The sequence below is a fragment of the Corylus avellana genome, chromosome 10 (assembly GCF_965113065.1).
Source record: "Corylus avellana chromosome 10, dhCorAvel1.hap1.2, whole genome shotgun sequence".
In the NCBI taxonomy this organism is placed as follows: domain Eukaryota; kingdom Viridiplantae; phylum Streptophyta; class Magnoliopsida; order Fagales; family Betulaceae; genus Corylus; species Corylus avellana.
In genome coordinates, this window is record NC_142499.1 from 20,972,055 (window position 1) to 20,995,702 (window position 23,648).

The 23,648-nt window shown below is 35.9% G+C and overlaps 3 protein-coding genes across 5 annotated transcripts; 1 reads left to right on the forward strand and 2 right to left on the reverse strand.

The window, feature by feature from the left end:
* Positions 1-3,483: 3,483 nt before the first annotated feature.
* On the reverse strand, positions 3,484-11,808 carry LOC132162012 (S-adenosyl-L-methionine-dependent methyltransferases superfamily protein). Of its 3 annotated transcripts, none has more exons than XM_059572257.2 (12): positions 11,671-11,808; positions 10,661-10,742; positions 10,490-10,583; positions 10,327-10,376; positions 9,839-9,888; positions 8,712-8,820; positions 7,644-7,704; positions 7,484-7,536; positions 5,551-5,643; positions 4,800-4,863; positions 4,489-4,596; positions 3,484-4,000 (listed from the first exon to the last, which is right to left on the reverse strand). In XM_059572257.2, exons 2-12 carry the CDS (start codon positions 10,685-10,687, stop codon positions 3,759-3,761), a joined length of 951 nt encoding a protein of 316 aa, XP_059428240.1. In that variant the 5' UTR covers positions 10,688-10,742; positions 11,671-11,808; the 3' UTR covers positions 3,484-3,758. The 3 variants fall into 3 exon arrangements, with proteins under 3 accessions (XP_059428240.1, XP_059428239.1, XP_088367077.1); XM_059572256.2 differs by having other exon boundaries at positions 10,661-10,739; positions 11,671-11,807; XM_088510951.1 differs by lacking the exon at positions 11,671-11,808 and having other exon boundaries at positions 10,490-10,569; positions 10,661-10,739.
* A 261-nt stretch (positions 11,809-12,069) lies between these two features.
* Positions 12,070-15,720, forward strand: LOC132191715 (26S proteasome non-ATPase regulatory subunit 7 homolog A). Its single transcript, XM_059606808.2, has 10 exons — positions 12,070-12,389; positions 13,372-13,464; positions 13,566-13,647; positions 13,940-14,036; positions 14,222-14,297; positions 14,445-14,503; positions 14,650-14,772; positions 14,970-15,027; positions 15,109-15,194; positions 15,285-15,720. The coding sequence occupies exons 1-10, from the start codon at positions 12,203-12,205 to the stop codon at positions 15,354-15,356; spliced, it is 933 nt and encodes a 310-aa protein (XP_059462791.2). The 5' UTR covers positions 12,070-12,202; the 3' UTR covers positions 15,357-15,720.
* A 641-nt stretch (positions 15,721-16,361) lies between these two features.
* LOC132162463 (protein NRT1/ PTR FAMILY 5.5-like) lies at positions 16,362-19,574 on the reverse strand. The gene is made up of 3 exons (XM_059572702.2): positions 19,332-19,574; positions 18,327-18,877; positions 16,362-17,352 (listed from the first exon to the last, which is right to left on the reverse strand). Exons 1-3 carry the CDS (start codon positions 19,497-19,499, stop codon positions 16,362-16,364), a joined length of 1,710 nt encoding a protein of 569 aa, XP_059428685.2. The 5' UTR covers positions 19,500-19,574.
* Between the last annotated feature and the right edge of the window lie 4,074 nt (positions 19,575-23,648).

A 23,648-nucleotide genomic window follows, 5' to 3' on the forward strand; every position in this document is an offset into this window, starting at 1 on the left:
GTTCATTTTCATATGCAATTTGATAGACCAAATATACACTTGACCAGTCTAGGAGCTTACTAGCTTAGGATTCGGGTCAGGATGATAAAGCTCAAACCGCAAGTCCCAACCAAACCACAAAGGATAACGCAAAAGAATGAAACGAAAGAACAAGTAATAGGACTCAACAAGAAGGAAAAATCAGGCCAGATAGCTCAACCTGCCATGTCAACATAATAGCAACTTAAATGTTAACATACAGTAACCACAAGATTTTGTAGCATTGAAGATAACTAATGTGTGATTTCAGTCCAATTACTCCACGATTTTCATCGTAGAGCCCAACGCGGCTAAGGCCATAACTCACTAATGCACACGCGTGCTAAGTAAAGGAAAGTCAAGTCTCCACTCTAAGTACATCTATTCCCATACTTAATACGAAGAAACCCCAGTTCTCATTTGGAACACTATACAATTCTATTTGTTAACTTAAGCATTGAAGAGTACTTCTCCCATCAGTAAGTCTTGACACATCTCCGATCATTTCTACTTGTTTCTCAAGTGTCTATTAAATATTAAATTTGACCGTGCGATCAACTGATTCATCACAATTTAAATTTAAATTTGAGCTTGAAAGTAATTAATCCAGTTTCATGAGCTAGCTACAGTCATAGGCTCATCTTACATTAAAAAAAAAAAAAAAAAACACAAGTTTGAAAAAATTGTAAAGTATTATCATTAGAGCATGCTGGCCACTTTTATTGGTTTCTTGTTGTATGACTTCCTTGTTCTTGAGAATGAATGCAGTACTCCATAGGGAACTGGGTGCCTTTTAACTCCCAGTCAAAAAAACATGCTACCAAACAGACTTTTCAACTGCAGGAATTTCTTCTGAGAGAAAAAGAGGATGATAGTAATTAAACAAAAGAAAAAGATGTAGATAGGTTTCCTAATTTTCACGCGAAGACCACAACCCTAGCTCCTATATTCAAACAGATTCCCTCTCTTTCCCTCTCTCTCTCTCTCTTTCTCTCTCTTTCGGGCCATGATTTTTAGAATTCTGATTCTGATGAACAGAATCAAGATGGCAAACAAAAGGAAAGGATAGGCCCCTGAGAAAGCACCTAAAAAGCAACGCTGATAAGAAGAGTATCAAGTGCTTCCCTCTCTTGACGGCTCCACCACTCCATATATTCTTTTCTTTGACCAAAACCCTACTCTTTCTCTCCTTGTTCTTCTTCTTCTTCTTCTTCTTCTTCTTGTTAAATTCTCCTATACATATTCACCCAAAACTTCCTGCTGCATCTTCATACTAGCTTGTCCCCACATATTATTAAATACCCACAAAAAAGTTGGTAGCTAGCTAGACAAATGCCATATATGTCCAAAAGGTTAGGGATATATATATAGTGCATGTATATATACATATATCAAATATATGCATGGCTCACGGAATGCATGCACGTATGTGATTATCCGAGTGCTTCAACAAAACACTTGCTATATATATATATATATGATTAGTCTTACAGTCAACCAAACATATGTTTAGTATTTTTCTCATTTCAGTGAGAAGCCAATTCTCTCTTTATCTTTTTCTTCACTATATATCCTCTTTTACTTTTCTCTTTTTCATCAATAAATACCCTCTTCAACCCAACCAATTGTCCCCTCTGCTCACTGATTTCCCTCTCTCTCTCTCTCCCTCTCTGTGAAACAGGAGGAGCTTATAAGCTAGCCATAATAATTTTTGTTTTTTAATCTGGGATTTGTATCAAATGTCGAGAAAGGCAAGCAAAAGAGTGAGTTTCAGTCCGGATGTGAATGATAAGCCAACGATGTTTCTCAAACATGGAGGAGGAACCAGAGTCTCCGGAGGCAGGAAAAGGGTCATCGGAATATGGACTTTTAGGCTGCCAAAAGAATCAGAATTAATCTCTCCCGTCAAATTTCTACAAAGCCTGCGGGCTAAGGTGGTCAGAACCATCCGATTTATTTCCACGAGAAGAAGTTCTTCACGTAAGGTTTCCTCCTCTTTGGTCAGGTCCCGCTCCGTCTCAGATCCCATAATCGACTCCCATCGAGCTGAAGCCATAGAGGATTGCATCGAGTTCTTGAATTCTTCTTCCTCTTTGCCAAGATCAAACTCAGCGTCTACAAGTTCTTGCTAGAATTCCGGCTCGGCTTCCGAAAATTAAAGATGTATATTGAAAAGTCCCATGATTCATTGAACCAATATAAACAAAGAGTGTATGATTAGTTATTATTATTATTATTATTTTTTGTTCTTTTTCTGAGCAAGTTTATGATTCATTGATTATAATCAGTTCATGTGTAGAAGAAAAACAAACATTATATATGCAGATTACTGCATTAGCATTGAGCTCATGTATGGTTCTGTAATAGCGATGTTAATTATCTAATTAACATTTGAAGTAAAAATGTTTCTTCCCTGGAAGAAGAATTTGTGATGATAATGGGATAATTGTACAATGCAATTTACAGCCTCCTAGCTGGATTTCAACTAAGGAAGTGTAATGGAGTGGGTGAGAATAGATCGAGCTAGCATTGGTCCAAGCTCAAATCATAATTCCAAAAGAGAAAAAAAGATAAAAAAGATAAAAGATAAAAGAAAAAGATACATGGCATATAATAAAACTGGGCTGAAAGTCACAGTATGATGTTTCAGCACCACCCAGCTCAGAGACATGGACCATTGATCCTCATATCATCATCTAATATTCAAAGGAAAAGTCGTTGTCAGGACCACAAACTTGAAAATCAGCGAATATCCACTTGATATCTGCTTTTATCTCAATCTTTTTGACCTAACACTAACAGTAGAGACAATTTTGCTCAGGGAATCCCATGGTAGCAGACAATCCTTACAAACACCCACTGAATGCTTTACACCATTGTCTCCTCTGTCGGACCATTATATTTATGTCTGATTGCAACAGCCATCTGACTTCACTAAATGCTTTCTACTGTTTTAACCTCCAAATTTAATTTCTTTTGTTCCTATTTTATATATGATCCCATCTATCCAAAATAACATTTTGCTAACCGAATAGAGTAATGCTATAAGTCTTTTCTATAGTCCTCTTAGAGTCAACCCAAATGTGATGTGACTTTTAAAATCACCGTTGAATTTGTGATATAATTTGTTAACTTTTAATCTATTGTTGATTTTAAAAGCCACATTACATTTGAGATGACTCTAAGAAAACTTATAACATTACTCAACCAAATAAGAGTGTTCTTATCCTGCATACATATTGCACATAGATTCAAGTGTGTTATCAAAGATCCATTGACAAATTGTTAGACAAGTAAACCAGCAAGAAGAACAGTAAAATTTTACGCTAACACCAATTGTTCTCTATCATCCATAAATAAAACACTACAACAAAGTTTGCCATATTTTTTATAGGAAAGAAATCAAAGAAGAACTAAGGAGGAGGGGATCCTTCCCAACATCTAGCCAAATGGACGGGCGTAATGGGAGGAGAAGATAGGAATGCTTCCTTAAAAGAATTGGGAGGCGGCTCATTTCGCCACATTGTGGGCACAAAAGTTTATAGTTATGTGAACTTTCTTAATCTTTCAAAATGAGGAGACAGGGATAAAGTTAAAGATGTCCTATCATCTGGATGATCGACAATGAGAACAAGAACAAGAACGAACACAGAGAGTCCCTTCTAGGATGAATCTAGAGATGCTGCAACAAATTTGGCCATTTGAATTTGTCGGTATGTGTATACATTAATGCATCATAATCAAGAATCCAAGGAGAGCTTTTCAAGCTCTTGGATTCCATGACTGGATGCTTTCTTCAATTCAAGTGCTCTCTTATAAGGAGGGGCAATTGGGGGCTGTACAGGATCCAAGCTCTTGTAAATTCCATCGGCAACTTTAGGTAACGGATATGAACGGTCAGAATCGTATCCAGAGAGATCCCCGCAAGCTAGAAATGGGATATACACCTTATTTGGCCCTTCCAACCACCCACTACTGCAATCTGTTAGCCAACATGATATCATTACTGCCACGTGAAATAAGAAAAATCATGATAGAATTGGCCCCATCAAAATCAGAACCCATAATTCACCCAAAATCCCAAAAAGAAGACAAAAGCTTTGGGAATTTTCTTTCCAAACCATGATTGTGCAAATTGTCCAAGATCAAGACTGAATCCATAAAGCAAGAATGCAATTCTAACCATGTCTAATCAATATAATATTTGTCTAACAATTCATGTTTGTGTGTTGAATTCGAATCGCGTCAAGTCATGAATATAAGATTATATAAGTTAATCATAACCCAACCCATTGAATTAAATGGGTTAGACTTCTCAACCCTAATCCGCTAATTTCGTGTTAGATTCGCGAGTTGTATAAAAAATTGTTAATCCTAAATGTTGCATGTTGGTTCAAGTCGTGTCATCAACCCTATTATAATAATATATACCATACATAACAGGTACAATCATATGTAATGTCACATTACCTAGATCATCTCCTCCAGATGGGCTCCCCACCATTTCTAATAGGCGATGCAAATCTTTCGGATTAAATCCTGCCGGAGGGGAATAATTTTCACAAACTGCAAATGCCTCTGCACAAACAAAAGATAAAGAATTAGCTTTGGCTACAAATTACATAAAATGACCAAGATGACTACTCCCAGGTTTAACTCAGGAAAAAGAGATGACCAAGATGATTACTCTTATGTCATGGAAGATTTTCCTTAATTTGATCATAAAGAATTTCAAAAGCATGGAGTTTCTCCAAGAGAAAAAGTGGAAATAGAAGTGTTACCTATGCTGGAATTTCTGCTGCTTTTTGGCTTTGCGAAAGTTACCAAAGGGAAAAATAATTTCAGCTGCAACAAAGAAGCAAAAAATTAAGGATATTCCAGGCAGGCCTCGTTCTTGTCATTGCACAAATAAGGTATAAACAGACAAACACTAATACCCAAAGATGACAATAACATAGAAGAAAGAAAGATCTGCTAACACTTCTAGATTCAGCTAACACGATTAAATGTTTGGCTACTAATGTGCTAACAAAATTACTTAACGATAACTATGGGTAGAAAGAGACATTGCACCACAAGTAGATAAGCTCAACTGAAATTCCTCATGTCTCCCGTAAGCAGGTACCCACCCACTGGTTGAAAGGTTATTTAATAGGCCACTTCCAGATTATCCTTGATCAATCTATAAAATCAATTTAAGAATAGCACCCACATTTTTTTTTTGGCTCCTTTTGCCACTGTGAGAGAAGGAACTGGTTGAGGAACATGAGTGAGAAAAACAGTCGCATTCTCCTAAAGGTCATTATTCTCAACTTTTGTTCAAAATTTCAGTGAGCATGATCTATCATTACTGTAAACGCTTGGCAAAACCTTGTGTTATGACTAAATATTTAACAAGGAGGCTAAATTGGATGGACAAAGGATTACAGACTTTGCCCTCGAACATCACGTATAATTTTGGTCATAGACAGCTGATCATATCTCAAGAAACAGATTTCTGATATTGGAAGTTTTAACAAGCATTAGATTTACCTGACAATACAGAAGACTAGTATCTTTCCCGCGAAATATTTTTGCAATAAACTTTCCGCCTTCTCTAAGTACATGGGTAACTATTGTTAAACCCTGCAACAAAGATGGCTCATATGCTATCAAATGCAAACGTCAAAAAAATTCAAGTATATTGTTGAAATCAACTGCATCCCGAAAATGGTAAGCAATCAATTATACAGCCAAAAATAGCAGTCAAAAGAGAAGAATTGTGTGCAAAATATCAAGGATTCAACGAAAAGCAAAGGTTCAAATTTCAGTTGCACAATTGTGTAACGACATTTTACTTGCAACATTAATCTCTCAAAAACAAAACAAAACAAAACCTCAGCAAGAAATTTAAAATAGAAATTTATTTTTTCATTAATTTCTTTCAACATTTTCAGTTTATAGTTGCCAAGAACTCTCTTACAAATTGTCCACATAAACTTAAGCTACAGTTTGTTCCCTAACTTTCACCTTATTTTAAATTTGAATTGCTCCTACTGCTAAACGTAACATGGATAAATAAATGTTAGTACGTAGACAAATCAGGAGAATATAAGATACAACAGATGCAAGTTGCAAAGACCAACTGAAACCAGGAGGACGAACCTCATAATAATCTACGCTCCAGTTTTTGACATTAACATAGATGAATGTGCGGAAACTGAATAATGAGGGATAGTAGCAAGGAGACTCGCATGTATTTTTGTTTCTTCAGAAAAAGGTAATTATCATCCTAAACTACCCACAATTGTAAGTTGCTCCCAAGAAAGACATTGTGTTGGCAAATTCATTTGTCAAAACATGGTATTTGGGTTGTAATTTTTAGGTTTTGAGTAGGGTTGAGTAGGTGCAAAATTCGGTCCAAGGCATGAAGAATTCAAGACAATTCAAGACTTCGATCAATGCACAATCAACGCCCACTTGATCAAACTAGTGTGACATGTGTTCATTCAAATTCCTGAGAGTTTGATCGATACTTCAATTGAGCAAAGTACTGCATTGAAGATGATACATAAACCTGAGAGTTCAATCAATCCCATGATCAATGCTTGATTGATTGAATGTGTGCATCATGTCATACTCAAACCTGAGAGTTCATTGGCACTTCAATCAAGCAAACCTGCAAATAGACTTTTTTTTCTTCAGCCGACTAACCTTATTAAACCCAGCATTTACCCTACCTATTTAAGCCTCAATATATATGATTTTTCCCGGAGAGGTGTATGGCTATTCAAACCTTTTGGAGAGTGTTTTTAACCTTCCTAAGACTAGACTATCAAAAACAAACTCTCCTTGTTGATTATCTTTTAAACCACAGAAAATCCTTTGGCCATTAGAGTTCCAAGTTGCATAGAGTGAATTTGCACGTAGAGAAGATTCAGTAGAAGAAGACCGAAGTTCTTGAGCCACTGTAGTCAGAGGCAAGTGGGTCGTCTGCTGGGGTTGCACGCCTATGTCTAGGTTACAAAGGTTTTGTAAGTGGACTAGTTGTAACATATTTCTTCTATGGTGGAATTTCTTTGGAGTTCGCGGGCTCCCAGACTAGTTTTTCTTTTTAAGAATTCTTCAAAAGTTTGCACTTCGTCACCAAAATTTGTTTTCTTTATGCATTATATTCTTGCACAATATGTGATTTTTGGTGACATAATTTGTGGTGTTTGGATTGAAATTTGACAATGTTGATAATCTGAATTTTTTTTTTGATAAGTAATTTTTGACTCCACCCTTAGGGAGAAGGAAGAGGAGATTTGAACCAGTTACATCTACTTAATTAGGTGTAGGCCCTAACCAATTGAGCAACCCCTTAGGATCGACAATATTAATAATCTGAATTCTGTTTTAAATTGAGATATTCTCCGAATTGTTCAAGATTGGGGTCAATCACATATTATTCACACTGGAAGCAGTACAAGGAACCATAATTTACCGCTAGTATGAGCTGGGACTGAACAAATTCATCCATGTCATGAAGACCAGTTACTGCAAAATAGAAAGGCATAAAGCAAGACCAAAAAGATTGTAAAATATCAGAAAAAACAATAATGGACCAAAAAAAACAGAGCCAAAACCATAAAATATTGCTTTACCATCAGGAGCACCATCACACACAACCAGGTCAGCCTTGCAACCATCAAAATGTCTAATGACCTGAAAATAAGGGGGAAAACTAAAACAGTATAAACAACGGGTGACAACATATTGTGTTTTTTTAATGCAACGAGCAATTCGTGGTCAAAATAGTAAACATGAATTACTGCAAAGAAGCCCTCAATCTGGGAATCATTATATTAGTCATCCATATTTGACTAACCAACTCATGGAGATTGGAGACAGAAACTAGCAAAATATGGCACAAGAAAAAGGTGAGTTTTGAGTACGGACTGGAATTATTTGGGTATCATGTACCGAATATGTAGATTGAAGTTGAAGGGATTACATAGTTATTGTCCAAAAAATAGACTTAATTAGTAATGTTACTGACTCAAATCCTGACATAGTCATCCCAAATAAACCAAGATGATGAAAATTACATGGAAAGTCACACCAAGCCTCGCTCAATTAGTTGTGGTTGGCTAGATATATGTGCAGTCACTCTAATCCATTTGATTTCATTATCTTCCAAATCAATCACAACCTCTCATTTCATTCCTCAATGTTAACCCAAATTCCCTATGGCATTTTAATTTTCCTTTCAGAGCATTCCATTCAAACCATGTCACCTGATCCAAGAATGAGATGTCCAGAGAATATTGATGCAGGTGTACTGAATATCAAACAGAAAAATGATTTATGTAACCAACAATAATAAAACTTTTCTTTCTTTTGATAAATGTAACCAACAATAATAAAACTTTTTTGGTAGGTAATCAGAGAAACATTTGTAAAATTCTTTAACACTAATACCTCCCAAATCCTAATGCTTTTTTACTTATAATATATGTAAAAACAGTCAGTCAAAATGATTAATTTGAATTAAAGTAACTTGAATGGCAAATTTTAGATGCTGAAGGAAACCCAAAATTGTTCTGAAATTCTACTAGAACACCAGCATAATGAATTCAAGTAGGTTATATAATTGTAAAAAGCGCCACATGTAATTAGTATTCATACAGTCAAATGAAAAACGTGTAACTCAGACTTGAAGCCTTCCTCACCACTTCAGCTGTTCGAGCATTTGTTATGTCACCCTGCACCTGAATAACACCTTCAATTGGAGCCATGGGCTGCAAATCAATGGCTACAATAAGAGGAAGATCGCTATCCCTGCACATTTTTTCAAAAGTAGGGAGTTATGGTCTTCGTAGGGAAGTAGTAAAAGGGAACTCCAAAACCTGATGTTTATGTCGTGGTTTAAAGTATCATCATAACTCAATTTCGCATATTTTCACTCATAAGATCCCAGAAAAAAAAAAAAAAAAAAAAAACATGGAATCCAACTTAGCTCTCTAGAATTAGAAACATGCCTTGGCCATATATATCTCCAAATTACAGAAGATTTTATCCTAGAGAAATCAGAACGAAGACATATTTGTTAGACTACAAGATCTCTAATCCAGCAACATAATTAGTTCATTGAAAGTTTACGTAATACTTTCCTCAAAAAGCCAACATCTTTTTTGGGTAATAGAGCATCCTGATTTAAGGGCCATGAAGAAAAATTACGGACATCAACATTCAATCATAGTGGTAATTATGTGTAAAACCTCTGAAACCTTACTAAGGGTTGGTGGTAGTTCTCCAACACCACAAAAGTTATCTCGTCTCATTAGATCTAATTATAAAGAAACCCAAATGATTGAAAACCATGGCTTATGACAGTATAAATGCAAACTCAAGTTTAACCAATTTTGATTCCTATGGATATGTTTTAACCTTTTCTGCTTATTAAGGGTAAAGTACACTCTATCCCCCCTCCCACCCAAACTCCTACTCCATTGACCTCCCTATTTCAAATTCCAACAATTAACTTCCCAGTTGTAGCGATTTAAAAGTTTGAAGGGGAGATTGAGAATGGGTTGTTAATTTGAGCAAGGGGCACAAAGTCTAATTTACCCATCACTAATTATCAGGCAGCTACAAGACCCAATCTAGGGAGAATTTAAACCTCATATTTCATTGTAAATAGAAAATACTAATTTGACAAAAGAGCTGATAGAAAACTTGGGAAAATTAGAATAAGCAAAAAAAATTCAAGGAAAGCTTGATATAAGCAAGGTAACCTTTTTTTTTTTTTTTGATAAGTAATAAGAGGTTTTATTAAAATATAAGCAAGGTAACCTACCTCGAATCTGGTGAAAGCTTTGCTGGCAGATACAATTGACGACTCAAAACCTATACATAAGAACTAGGTATCAAAAAACACTCAAAATGCTTTGCATATTGCTATCCCAAATAGATTGTTCACAAGGTAAATCTAGAGTATGGAAACCTCCAGTGACCATTGGTGATCAATCATCATATATCCTGCCTCCAGCACTAAAGAATGCAGTAATCATATTTAACATGTCCAAAACTGTGGCGTAAAATGCCATTTGTAAGTAGAAAAATAATGTACCGTCATCTCAAATATTTATACTGAACTGTAAATTAGATTCTTTCTATGATAGTTAATGTGAATGCCAAATTTACATCATCTGAAACAGTAACATTTTCCATAAAACCTGTGACAAGCCCGCTTGAGACGCAAACAAATACCAGAAGGAGAATAATGGATTACTTTCACAAAATAGTTCAAAAGGCATGCAAGATAATCATTTTGATAACAAATACCTGGCTCCAGCTACCAGGGGCAGCGCATAAATCCACCACACGCTTTACTCCTGTAAATCAAATTGTAATTAAGCAGCCGAAGGTTAGATACTTACATAAATCCATTTCAACTTAGAGAGAGAGAGAGAGAGAGAGAGAGAGAGAGCACCCCATAGTAACACACCTTCAAATATATTGAATTCCTCATCTATTTGAAGGAGCTTGAAGGCACTTCGAGCACGCCAACCTTCTTCTTTTGCTTTTCTGTAGTATATATCCTGCAAATCATTAAACTTGTAACGGAAAGCAAGAAAATAAATGTAGAAAAGAAATTCTGACGAAATAGGTCACCTACCCTTTTATCCCTCGAAGCTTTGCCCATGTTTTAAACACCTGGTACTTCTGTAGGCAGTAAAACTTGAAAAACAACGCTCCTGCTACCAAGGTTAGTTCCAAAATGAGAACAGGGTTAATGTACGTATGATTTGTGCTTTATCTCTTCCTTTCTAAATATTAGTTTCCAAAATCCAAAAACAGCCCAAAATTTGAAAACAATACAATACAGAAATATTTAACGAAGAAGTTTAAGAGCAAGAATATGACCATCAAAATGCATCCAAAAAAAGAACAGGACAACCATCATACACATACTACTACCTTCAGGTTCGATTTGATACAAAAAAATCCATCTCTAAAAAAAAGTCCGTATTCTGCTTGTTTCTTAGTGTACAAAGCAAGAAATACAGCAATAGCTTTTAAAGAATCCAATTATAAATCAAACATTCTTCAAAAACATCGTGCACATGTTCAAAATCTGAATTGGTAACTTCCTCCAGTCCTATTTATCGACAGTCCAATCCAACATTCCCATATTGGAAAAAAATTTCCTTCTAAAAGAAAAACAAAGCTTCAACGAAATATAATTCACAACAATCCTTTACTAGCTAAAAGGAAGTCTTTTTCTCGTTGCTGTCACATATTTAACCCACAACGAGTGGTCAGTTCTTGCCACGATTGGTTTGCTGAGCTAAAACTCTAGACTTCCCATGGTAAAAAAAACCAAAAACATGCCAACTCCTTATCAGTCATTTCTTCGAACATCTTACGTACATACCCAAATTGCCCATATTTCATACGAACACATGCAGTCCTTTCTTCAAACAACTTACGTATTTCCAGAAATAACTAGCAACTCAAACATATTTATGCTACAAAGATAAATTATATAGATACTGGGATACAATTCCTGTACAATTGTTCAAATTAGGCAACAACGTGAAATAGCAAAGAAAGAAAGAAAGCGAAGCAGTAACATGTTAACAAGAGCAGAAGAGTGGTTTGCGTCTTAAAGGGTTCGAGACTTACTAGGTTTTTGAATTCCTTGTTTTCACTGAGACGACGAAGTTTTGTTTAAGCCGCACCACCAGAGCCAGCAAACGCCTCGACGAACGTGATGGAGAACATAAGAGAAAGTACAGAGTTAAATTTGGAAACACGAAGGAAAGAGCGACGTCGTTTCTTACCTTAATTTTTTGAGACAAGCAATTGGGCTCAAACTATTGATCCTGATGGGCCAAGTAAAGCCAGACTGCGTGGCATCCTTCCTTCTTGTGTTTCCTCTCATATATTTATTTATTTATTTATTTATTTCGGGTAAAAAAGGTCTGAAAACGTAACCTCACAGAGCGGTTTTAGAATAGAGAAACCAAACTCGTGCTACCCAATCAGCGAATTATTAAAGAGCTGGAGAGAGACTCTTCTCTTATCTTTCTGTTGGGCCTTACTCTTTCTACAAGAAACTAAAAAAAAAAACAGAGCAAAAGTACTGAAGACGGAGATAAAAGAAAAGCATCAAGAAAATATCACCCAAGGCCAAGGGCTCGTCGAAATATCGCCGATGGATGTGATCAAGTCCCAGCAAGTATCATCGAGGCCCATCGAGAAGGTCATCGTTCACCCACTGGTTCTGCTCAGCATCGTCGACAACTACAACCGAGTCGCCAGGGACACGCGCAAGCGAGTCGTCGGAGTCTTGCTCGGTAGCTCCTTCAAAGGCACTGTCGACGTCACCAACAGCTATGCAGGTCCGATATTTCAATTTTGCCCGTCGATTTTCTTGATTTTGTTTAGATCTAAAGGAAATTATGGATATTAACGCTTTCGAATTCATATATTTTCTTAATTGTTTGACCTAAGTTAGGGTTAGGATTGTGAATTATGCGTTAGTGTTGGATGTTAGCACCGATGCGGTTAATTTTTGGGCTTATTTTATGGTAGCTGAAACTTTGATTTTTGCCGTTAGATGCTTTGTTAGTTATAGTTACTATTATTCTTTTCTCCACCCAAATTTTATATGATTTGGGAATTTTTATTACTAGGGTTTGTACTCAATTAATAGATGAATCTGGGGTTTGTAATGCGAAGATTGATTTTTAGATTATCGAAAGTGTAGCTATTGTTTTGAGGGCTTGCGTTTGCAATCATAAGGTCTAGCACTTGGTGCCCTCCAGTTGTGAACTCCAGTTTGGGCAATAGAGTTAATGCTATTCAAAGTAATCAGAAGTTGAGTGATCTCGAACCACTTCAATTTTGTTAAAATGAAAGATTGCTTCTACTTCAAATGACAAAATTCCTAATTTTTGGGTTGCGATAATGTAGGCAGCTAAGTCATAGAACTTGTGGGAATTCCAAGAAGGTAAAATGGTTGGTTAGGATCAGATTATATCCCGTGTGACCTCAAGTTGATGAACGGCTGTTCTTTATGCATTGTGATATTGATATCGAGTGTGGTGTTTGGAGCAAGTGTAGTGGTTAGGAATAGAGGGTTGTAAATATTCAAAAGACGGCAATGTCAAGATATGTTAGATTTGCCTTTTTATTTTATTGAAAGAAGACCCTGGAACTTCTTTCTTCCTCAATGTTTTCAGCATTAGAATCCCCATCTTTTATATTAGTTGGGCAATTTTATGAGGCTGTAGGCTTTCTAAAATTTTTATTTCTATTCAACAACATGATTCAAGTGAGAGTTCTGTTGGTAATACTTAAGTGGTAATCATGTTATTTCAGTGCCCTTTGAAGAAGATGACAAGGATCCAAGCATATGGTTTCTTGACCACAACTATCATGAATCGATGTTTTCAATGTTCAAGAGAATCAATGGTATTCTTGTTTCAATTTCAGAGTGAATATGATGCCAGTTTAAAAGTTTTTATGGGGAATTCTAATTTTTCTCTATATGTCAATTTCTAATCATGTTTCAGCTAAGGAGCACGTGGTTGGTTGGTATAGTACAGGTCCAAAGCTACGGGAGAATGATCTAGAGGTTCACAGATTATTCCACAAGTGAGATCATGTACCTTAATTTTAGGGGGGAAAAAAGTTTTACAGTTGGCTGTTTATGTAACTTTATCATGCGGTCACTTTCTTTTTTCTTGGTGCTTGATGTTCAAATCTTATTGTTTTAACTAATCTAGTTTTGATGGAATCCTATATAACACTAGATTGAGGCTTTCAATTTGATAAATGTATGAATATATTCCTTTGGTGGTTTTGCAACATATTCTGCCTTTTTTTTTTTTTTTTTTTTTTTTCATTTGAAGTCTATTATTGTGATCAATTTCCTTGGGTGTTGTAGCTATGTCCCAAATCCTGTCTTGGTCATTATTGATGTCCAGCCTAAGGAGATGGGGATACCCACTAAGGCTTACTATGATGTTGAAGAAGTGAAAGAGGTAAGAAAAATATCATATTTTCTTATTTAATATCTTTATATAGAGATTGGATATGGTTAACTGTTGAGAATAGTTCCTATATTTTTAGGAGAGGCCAGTGGAGTCAGTCAGTTACTGTTTTTCCCGAACAAGCAGCCTCCATTTGTCATCCTTGATGTTAATTTAATGCTTGGTTATGGTTTCAGAATGCTACACAAAAAAGCCAGAAGGTTTTCGTTCACGTGCCTTCAGAAATTGCTGCTCATGAGGTCGAGGAAATTGGTATGCTATGACATGAAAATTACATTTTTCCTTTCAGCAATTTTCACCATTTAGAAATCTGAAAGAAGATGCAATTCCAACATTATCATTGGATTTATAATCTTTCATCTCCATTACCAATTTCATTCTCATGTTATTCGTCAACAGGAGTGGAGCACTTGTTAAGGGACGTGAAGGATACCACCATCAGTACACTTGCAACTGAGGTTTTATTTTCTCACAAGCATTTTCTTATATTTATTTACTAAATCGATCTCTTTGATAAATTTCACAATTAAGATTTTGGATTATGTATGTTTATCCCTGGACAAAAAGATTTGGAAGTAATAGAGTTGCCTTTTGTTTTGTTCAGGTTGCTGGAAAACTTACTGCTTTAAATGGTTTGGATGCACGGCTACGAGAGATACGTGGGTACCTCGATCTTGTTATTGATGGGAAGGTTCCATTAAATCATGAGATACTTTATCATTTACAGGTATAGTTTTTGTTACTTTTTCATACATTTTAACATCACTAGTTTCACTAATTTTTTTCTTCTGTTATTTACGCACATTCTATGACGTTTCAATAAGACAACAATGGCATAATTGTATCCTATGTAATCCTTGCTCCTGATCCTTTTACTTCTTCGTCTATCCATGCCACATGTTTCCTCAAATTTTAAAATTTCAGGATGTGTTCAACCTGCTTCCAAATCTCAACGTGGCTGAGTTAATCAAGGCATTTGCAGGTAATACTCTGTTTTTAGGTGGGCAGACGGTATACACTGTTTTTATTTTGAGAATTTTTATCTTATTCTTCCTCTGTGCAGTAAAAACAAATGATATGATGTTGGTTTTATATCTTTCCTCTCTCATCCGAAGTGTCATTGCGCTCCACAATCTGATCAATAACAAGGTGACCTGCCCGCTCCTGACTGAAATATACTGCTAATTAATTAAGTTTATGTATGTAGATTGTTTTTCAATTTGCAATTTTTTTTTTCAGATGTTAAATAAAGAACACGAGAAAGCTGAGGATGCAAAACCGGCTACAGTCCCACCTGTCAGTGGAAGCTGATTTTTTGTTTCAGCCTTTAAAGAGAGGGTGGTGCGATCAAATGAGTGGGGAGGCTTTACAGAGCTCCAGTCTTTTCATGTAGACTTTGAAGCGTTTTTTTCTGAGTGTGCATGAAAGTTGGAAAGTTTCCCATTTACCAACCGCAGTTAGCAATGTGGACATCGACAATGCAGGCTATGTATGATATCCAGGTCGTTTTTATTACATTCTTTAGAAACATTTTCAACTACTGGATGTTTTATTGATATGAACCGTCGTTATAGTAACATTGATCCGTTTGATTTTGGATGTAATTTCTTTGGGCCTTGAGCGGCATGCTGTTGGCGATAGGAGGGTTCTAAAAAAGGATATGGTGGGTGTTTAAGGAGGACCTTTTATTTTTATGCAGTAATGTTACTCTTGACACACATTTCACTCACTAGTTTTTAGTTTTTTTAAGCAAAATATCAAGGGAAGAAGGGAGGGAAAATTATAACTAAGTCAACACAAAGAGACTGGGCAACTCAACAAAAAGCAATAATACAACCATATCTATGCAGTGAACCATAATAAAAAAGGATTTGTGCCAAATAAATGATGCGGCCAAGTTCTTGGCATTGGCACGAAGAGAATTGGTTGCCCTAGATGATGGTTTATGGCAAGAGAAGAGGCACAAACTGTGATTAATCTTCATCTTTAATATTTTAATAGTCATTTATTGTTATTTCACTAATTTAAAAAGCAAAACATTAATTTTTTAGAAATTTCAAAATGTTGAAGGACACTTATTAATTATTAGAGTAGGTTTGAAGAAATTTGTATCCGCATTTCAATGTGAGATTTGGAGATAGTGCAAAGAAGAAGAAGAAAATTTCATTTTTCTAAATGAATTTTTGTGTGTATTGAACGTTTACATTGCAATGCAACCTATTTATACACAAAAAAGTAGGAAACAAATTGATGTCGTACATGAAAAAACTGGCCTGCTCTTCTCTCTTGATGTTGTATATGGGAAGAACTTGGTGCTCACTTCGCTTGTTCTTTTGTTGCTTGTTCTTCTGTTGCATCGATTGATTTAGGGATGATACCACCATCAAAGAAATGTTGAACAGCTGCAATAAAATAATTTTTGATGATGCCTGCAATTTGGTATAAGGTGCTAGAAAATCCATCTGGTCTTTGAGAGCTATGAGGATCTGCAAGAGAACATCTTTGATTTATGTACCAAATTGCCACCAAGATGGAGAAGACAAGATTTATGGAACTCAGAACTGCCAGTGTCCAATAGTAGTTATCCAAATGACTTTCGTTCAATGTCTTCTGAAACCAACTTGGTTTGATCTTATCCACCATATAAACTGAAATGACACCACCCCAAATTCCGAATCCAAATACACTATCGCTAACAATTAGCAAGTAGGAGCTTATAGAGTCAGGAACTCCACCGTTGAAGAAACAAGCAATATTGCTAAAACCATGTTCACGGTCACCAAGAAGGTTATGCGAGATTCCATCAAGGGCACCAAGAAGAAGAAATTGTGGAAGAAGCCAAAACATGCTCAATGGGATATCATTTTTAGAATTGTGTAACCAATATTTTTTTATCACGTCTAGCCTCATTGTCTCCGCTTTTGCAGCCGTGATACAACATACCACAGAAAACAACATTGCTATTATCATTCCAATGGGGGCTGCATATTTTCTTGATCCATTTTTAGTTAACTTCTTAGTGACTGTGGCAAACATGAATTTTGCAATGTCCTGTAAGACTAGTAGCATAAAAACAGGTGCCTTCACTATTCCAACTGTGTCATCCAAATTCCATACTTGTTCTAAAAAATAAGTGTCTCCTACAGATGACACGATCCCACACATGATAAAGATAATCCACATAGGTATCATGCGAATAAAGATTTTTGTTTCCTCTACTTCTGTTACACTGCAAAGTGTCCATCTATTTTGTTCTTGTTGCTCTAGCGTTTGGGTTGGTACTACAATGGCAGCCTTGTCAAGGAACCTGCATTACAAATTTATGTTTGAGAAATAGTTGTATGCAATATGTGTACAACTTGATAATAAATGTTGGCCTAAATTACTGACTTGATTATTGGGGTTTTGTATCAAAGTTGATTCGTGTTAAAGGTTATTGGTTGTTTGATAAACCATTTTAAGATTTTTTTTTTTTTTTTTGTGTGCGCGTGTGTGTTTTAGTTGAAAGTGTGTTGATGTGAGATGAGTGAAGAGTAAAGAAAGTTGTTTGTTAATATTTTTTTTTTTTTTTTTTTTTTTGAATAAAAAAGAGAAGGGGGGTTTGCCAAATGAGCCAAAGAGACACATACACACACCAAGCCGAAAGATGGGCCCAAATTCAAAGTAATGCCATGATCTTATTGCAACAATCCAACATCCCCAAACAAGAGGGGAGAGGGGACCACCATAAGGTTAACAAGAAGCAGAGGCAGAACTAAGTGTGTGAGTGGGATAGTAAACCCTCCATAATTTTAAATTTTCTTTTAAAATTTTAAAATTTTCTCATGTTTACCGTCTAAAATTAATTTGTACCCTCCACAAAGTTTTTTGTTTAGTTTTGCCCCTCCCCCCCAAATTTCTCATGGCAACAAGCTTAGCTAGTGCCGAGCCAATGCAAACTGTCAGGAACTTTACATTCATGTTGGATTTTTGCAAATTCCCATTTGAAACAGGGTTGAGCCACCCTAAAGACCTTTGGGGTGGCCGATCACCACTAAATTGACATTTTGGGATTGTCAAACTACCTCCAATGTTTTTTGAGAAGTCGATCAAATTGGCCTTAGGGATTGTTGAACCATACCACTCTTAAGGCTTTTGGGGCTTTGTGACCTCTTTCTCTCTCTCTCTCTCTCTCTCTCTCTATATATATATATATATATATGTGTGTGTGTGTGTGTTATATGAAATATTTTTGCTTAAAAGGTGAGTTACTGATCAATAGTGTAGGTTGAGAGAGAGAACCTGAGGCCGTGGGTGTGAGGCACATATTGAGAATTACGTCGATTTTCATGGAGTTGATTAGCATCCCGTGGGAGGGGACAAAACATCTTGGAAGCAGAAGCTACAAAGACTCTAGAAACAACGGTGAGAGGACTCCCCTGTGATTTATTAGCATATTTGTATGAGTCTGAGCGACACATGAACAGAATAGTTGCCACTACCATCCCTATTGCTGGTATTCCAAATTTGACAGACCATGAAGGAGTCAATGAAATTGGAGTAGATGCAATGCTCATGAGAAGAATCTTAGCGAAATGTTTCCTGAAGAAGCGTCTCAATTTCCTTGGCTTTTTTCTTTTTTCACCATCTTGATGATCACTTTCTGTTTGACTTGGCATTTGTTGTTCTAGGAAAGAACGCAAGGATGCCTTATGACCAGATACTCCAATGGCTATGAAAAGTAATGATATGTAAAACATAACAAATTGGGCAGCATGGATGCAATTTGGACGTTTTTCACCACAGTAGCCTCCAAATTTCGATAGTGTTGACATTGCCAAGTAGATCATGCCCTGTAGTGAATCCAAATAATTACTACATGTTTTAATGCTATTAAGGGGATAGAGGCCTAAAAGTGTGTTTAACACTCAAAAAGTTCGTTTGAAAAAGAAAAAAAAAAAGTAGTCGTTTGAGAAAAAAATTAAAAGCTCTTTTAAGGGTCCAAAAAATTTAAAAATTGTCAAAACGCACTTTCAGTAAAAGTTTAAAAAATCTATTTCTCAAACGCAATTTCAAACAGACTTTTAGTAGACTCTCATACGTGCAACTGCCATACAAGTACAATGTTATGTGGTAACGAAAATCAACCTTCAGATTAACAAGGTCTTGTAAAAAAAAAATAAAAAAAAAATCAATAGTTAATATTCACTACCACATTATCAGGGTTTTATATATATCAATCGTATGAGATTTGTCAAAACCTTGTATTGTGCATGCAAAAGAATGAGGGAAGATTTGAAAACTTACAAAGCTGTAAGAAAGACTGGAGAACAACAGCATGCAATATTCACCGACAAAAGAATCTACAAGGAAGGCCATGCCTATGGGCATTAAGGTCTCTACACCCTTGCATGCATTAAGAATTGCAGCAGCATGGGAAGTGTCAAGCCCGGAGAATTCTGTTAAGTAAGCCATTCTCGACCACAAGGAGTACTCTGCAAGTCTACCAGCCAATTCCAGAACTGCAACGGGCAAAGAAGAAAGTGCCTCAATGATAAATCGATAAATAAACAAACAAGATCTCAGGCGGCTTAATACGTGGTATATAGCCAACGGCGACGTGAAAACTACTAGCCGAGACATCTATATATCCAAAAGCCAACGGTGTAGCTAGCTGGAGCTCGCTTTCTGAGGTGCTAGAACTAGTAGAGTATTTCAGAAATGTATTGGAATCTAGTAATTGGATACCCAGACCCAGCCACAAAAGGAAAGGTCTGAATCATTATATACAGGTTACGGGGAGAGAAAGCTACAGGGAATGTCAAAAGAAGAATGAAAACAGATGGTTCCTGCAATCCTGAAAACCGTTTGCGCTCGAATTTGAACACAAGCCAGCTTTCAACATGTACGTCGGCTTCTTTTATTTTCTTCTTCAAATGAGCTTTTCAGGGGTGGTGAACGCACTGTTCAGCTTTTGAAACACAGACAAACAGGCAAAGAATGATTCATTAAGCAAACAGTTTCAAACTGTTTGGCCCAACCATTAGGCGACGCCGCCGCCTAAGGCTTCCAATTTAATAAGGCTTCTAATTAAAAAAAAAAAAAAAAAAAATCAATAAAAAGGTTAGTTAAGGCCCTTGTAATCATGATAAATAAATAATTTAAGAAAGGCCTCATAATCGTGGTAAATAAATAATAATCTAAACTGTCCAATTAATGAATCCTAATAAAAGAATTTTTATAAAAACAAAAAACAAAATTAAAATTGATAAAATCCTACCTATGATCAACAATATTGTCACAATAGAGATTAAATGGATTAGACATATTATCAATTGAAAAGAGGATGTTAAAAAATCTTGAATATAAAAATTTAATAAGTAATTTTACATCCCAAAAAGCGAGAAGAATTATTTTTAAATACAAATATTTGAATAAATATTATTTATTTAATATTAAAATATTAAAAAAATAATGCCCTACTTAAAATTTTCGCCAAAGGCCCCAAAGTATATTGGGCCACCACTGTCGGCAGTTTGGATGCAATGTCCTCAGAGGCAATATATTGAAAATATTATTGTGTTATCATGCCATGGTATAGAGAGTCAGAGACCACTCTTGGCCTTTTCTTTTCTTCTAATATCGTTATTTTTCTTTCTCTTTGATCAACCAACCAGCAAGAATTAAAATAGCTTTCTACTTTTAAGCAGTCAAATAGTGTAGATTTTTATTTATTATTTTTTTCTTGAAAATGTTAGGTGCTCTTCTGGTATCTTTGTGGTATTAAGCAGATATTATTTTTTTAAAAAAAATATAAATGAAAATGACCATTATTTCTCTCACTTAGTTCTTAGAATATAATATCCGTTTAGAATTAAGAGAACACTAGAAGAACACCATAATAACACTTAATACTTCATTTCTTCCGCTTTATTAAAGTAGTAGACGAAAATGTTAAAAAAAAATACTACAATTTTTTTTTAGTGTTCTCATCATCCCAAGTTGATAACGGGTGGGAAAATTGTCGCCTACCGTTACTCCAAATAGATATGATACTATAAAAATCCACTACTTTTTTTCGTTTATATATCAAATCAATTTGACTTTTTGGAGTTTAACAAGCTTTCCACAACTTTTTTCCTTTATATATCAAATCAATTTGACATTTTGGCGTTTAACAAGCTTTCCACAACTTTTTTTCCTTTATATATCAAAGCAATTTGACATTTTGGCGTTTGACAAGCTTTTGGACCGGCCGTCATTTATCATGATTTGATTCATTGGAGCTCGCTAATTAAATTTTGAAAATGCTAAGGTTACGAATAAAGTTCTAAATTTTTTTTACAATTTGATGCGGCACTAGAGGTGTCAATTTGGTCTTATTTTTTTGGTTTTTGGCCAAAATCAAGATTGAAATCAAAATATCCCGGTTCTTGGATTTGGGAAACCGGAATTGGAAACCGGATTCCAGTTACCAGCTGGTTCCGATTTTTACCCGGTCCAGTAACCGATTTTTTTTAAATTTTTTTTTTTTTTTTAAACCTCATGAAAAAATTGTTTTCTAGAATGAAACCTCATGAAAAAATCATAAGGTTTCATTTCAGAACCATTTAATCACCTTAATATCAAATTGACAGATACCTAAAGCTTAAAGGAAAGAAAAATTTATCTTTGAAGAACTGTCAATCCATTCGGCCAAACTCACTCATACAAAACTCACCAAGAAAATCGTTAAGCACAAAAGGCAAATCTTCAAAAAATGAAGGACACAAAAGCAAACTAACAAAAAAAAAAAAAAATCCATACCATATACAAAAAGTGGAGAGGAACAACAGAAACAGAGGAAAAAAGATCAGAATAGGAGGGAGAAAAGAAGAAAATGGAAAAAGAAAAAATGGGGAGAGAGATGAGGCTCTAGGAGGATGAAGAGGAAGAAAAAAAGAAAAAAAAAGAAGAAGGAAAATAGAAATGATGAGAAGACACAAATAACCCTCTTAATTTAACTATGACAAAGAAAGAATAAGGTCTAACCGTAAATCTACACCATCATACAAAAATTAAGTGAAGTGAAATACCCAAAAACCCAGTCAAACTAATTCAAATTCATTATTTCCTTACCTTTGCGTATTAAAAGACAAAATAGCTCCAAATCAAATTCATTATTTCCTTACTAATTAAACTAGGTGAGTTTAATACCAAATGGCAAAATAATAATTTGGCGCCATCAAAGAAAAATCATTGTTATAGAGGCATTGGCTCTTTTGTATATTAATTTAATATATATATTAAAAATTATTATTATATATAAATGCACCCAGTTCCGGTTTCTCGATTTTTACCGCGTGCCCAAAACCGGGGTCCCCGGTTTTTTGTTTTTTTGCAACCGGCACTGGAACCGGCTCCCCGGTTTCCTGGTTTCCGATTTTTCAGTTTCTCGGTTTTTCGGTTTCGGTTCCGATTTCCTAGTAATTTTTGACACCCCTATGTGGCACATTATGGTTGAGTTTCTTAAAATTTAAATTTATCTCATATTCAATCATATTGTACCACATCAGTTTATGAAATTTTTTTTATAAAATTTATTTATAAGCCTCGCATTCGTATCCTCCTAATCATAAGTTGATATTATTTTATAAAAATTAGGTGAGCAAAATATATCCGCACCAGGCATCCAGCCATCCATAATATGGTGACACCTCAGATAAAAACACCACATACTATAAGCACGAACACACCGGATCTCAACCATTTGAAAACAAAAAAGTTACACTGGACAAAATTTAATTTCCTTTCTTCCTATTTCCCTCCCCGACGACACCCCACCACCAGCCCCGCCGATTGGCACCGGCACCGGCACGGGACCGACACGCTCCACATCCCCACCTCCTTCTCTCTCCTCCGCTTTCTCTCTCCTCCACGGACGGTGAAACATAGGTGGCCGTGAGAGAGGAGGGGGCCGTGGACCGTGATTGAGCGGCTGCTTTCGGCCCTTCCGGCATGAACTGGCCATACTCCGGTGGCCGTTTACGGCGGAAGCAATTTTTATGGTAAATGTGATTTTTAGGGTTTCAGACCATTTCAATTTGAAGCTTTTGGGTTTGATTTTAATGATTTTGGGTTGATTTCCTTTGGGTAACCGATTGAATCGTTGGGGTTTCTAGTTGAATTCTTTTGGTTGATTTTCGGTGTTTGGCCGAGTTATAGAATGGGTTTGAGAATTTGAATAAGTTGATTTCTGTAGAATAACTGATTGGGGATTTCTGGTGTTGATTGTATTAATCTGACCGAACGGGTCTTGAAGTGTAGGAATTGAGTTGTAGGTTGATTCTCGGTTAAAAGGTAGCCGATTGGAATTGAATTTCTGGAGTTAATTTTGGGTGTTCTTCCTTGTTGATTTTCTGGGCATTCTTGGCCGAATGGGTGTCAAAAGATTGGGGTTTGTTTGGAGGTGTTTTTGCTGGAGTGTTCTCAGCCATGACCGAATTTGGTGAAGCTTTGGCTGGGTTTCCATAATTATTTGATTTTGTGGGGCGCGGCATCTACCTCTCTCTCTCCGGCTGTGACTCCATGGATTCGGCGACTGCGTTTGGCCGGAGGGGTAAAGTAGTTTAGGGATTGGTGGGT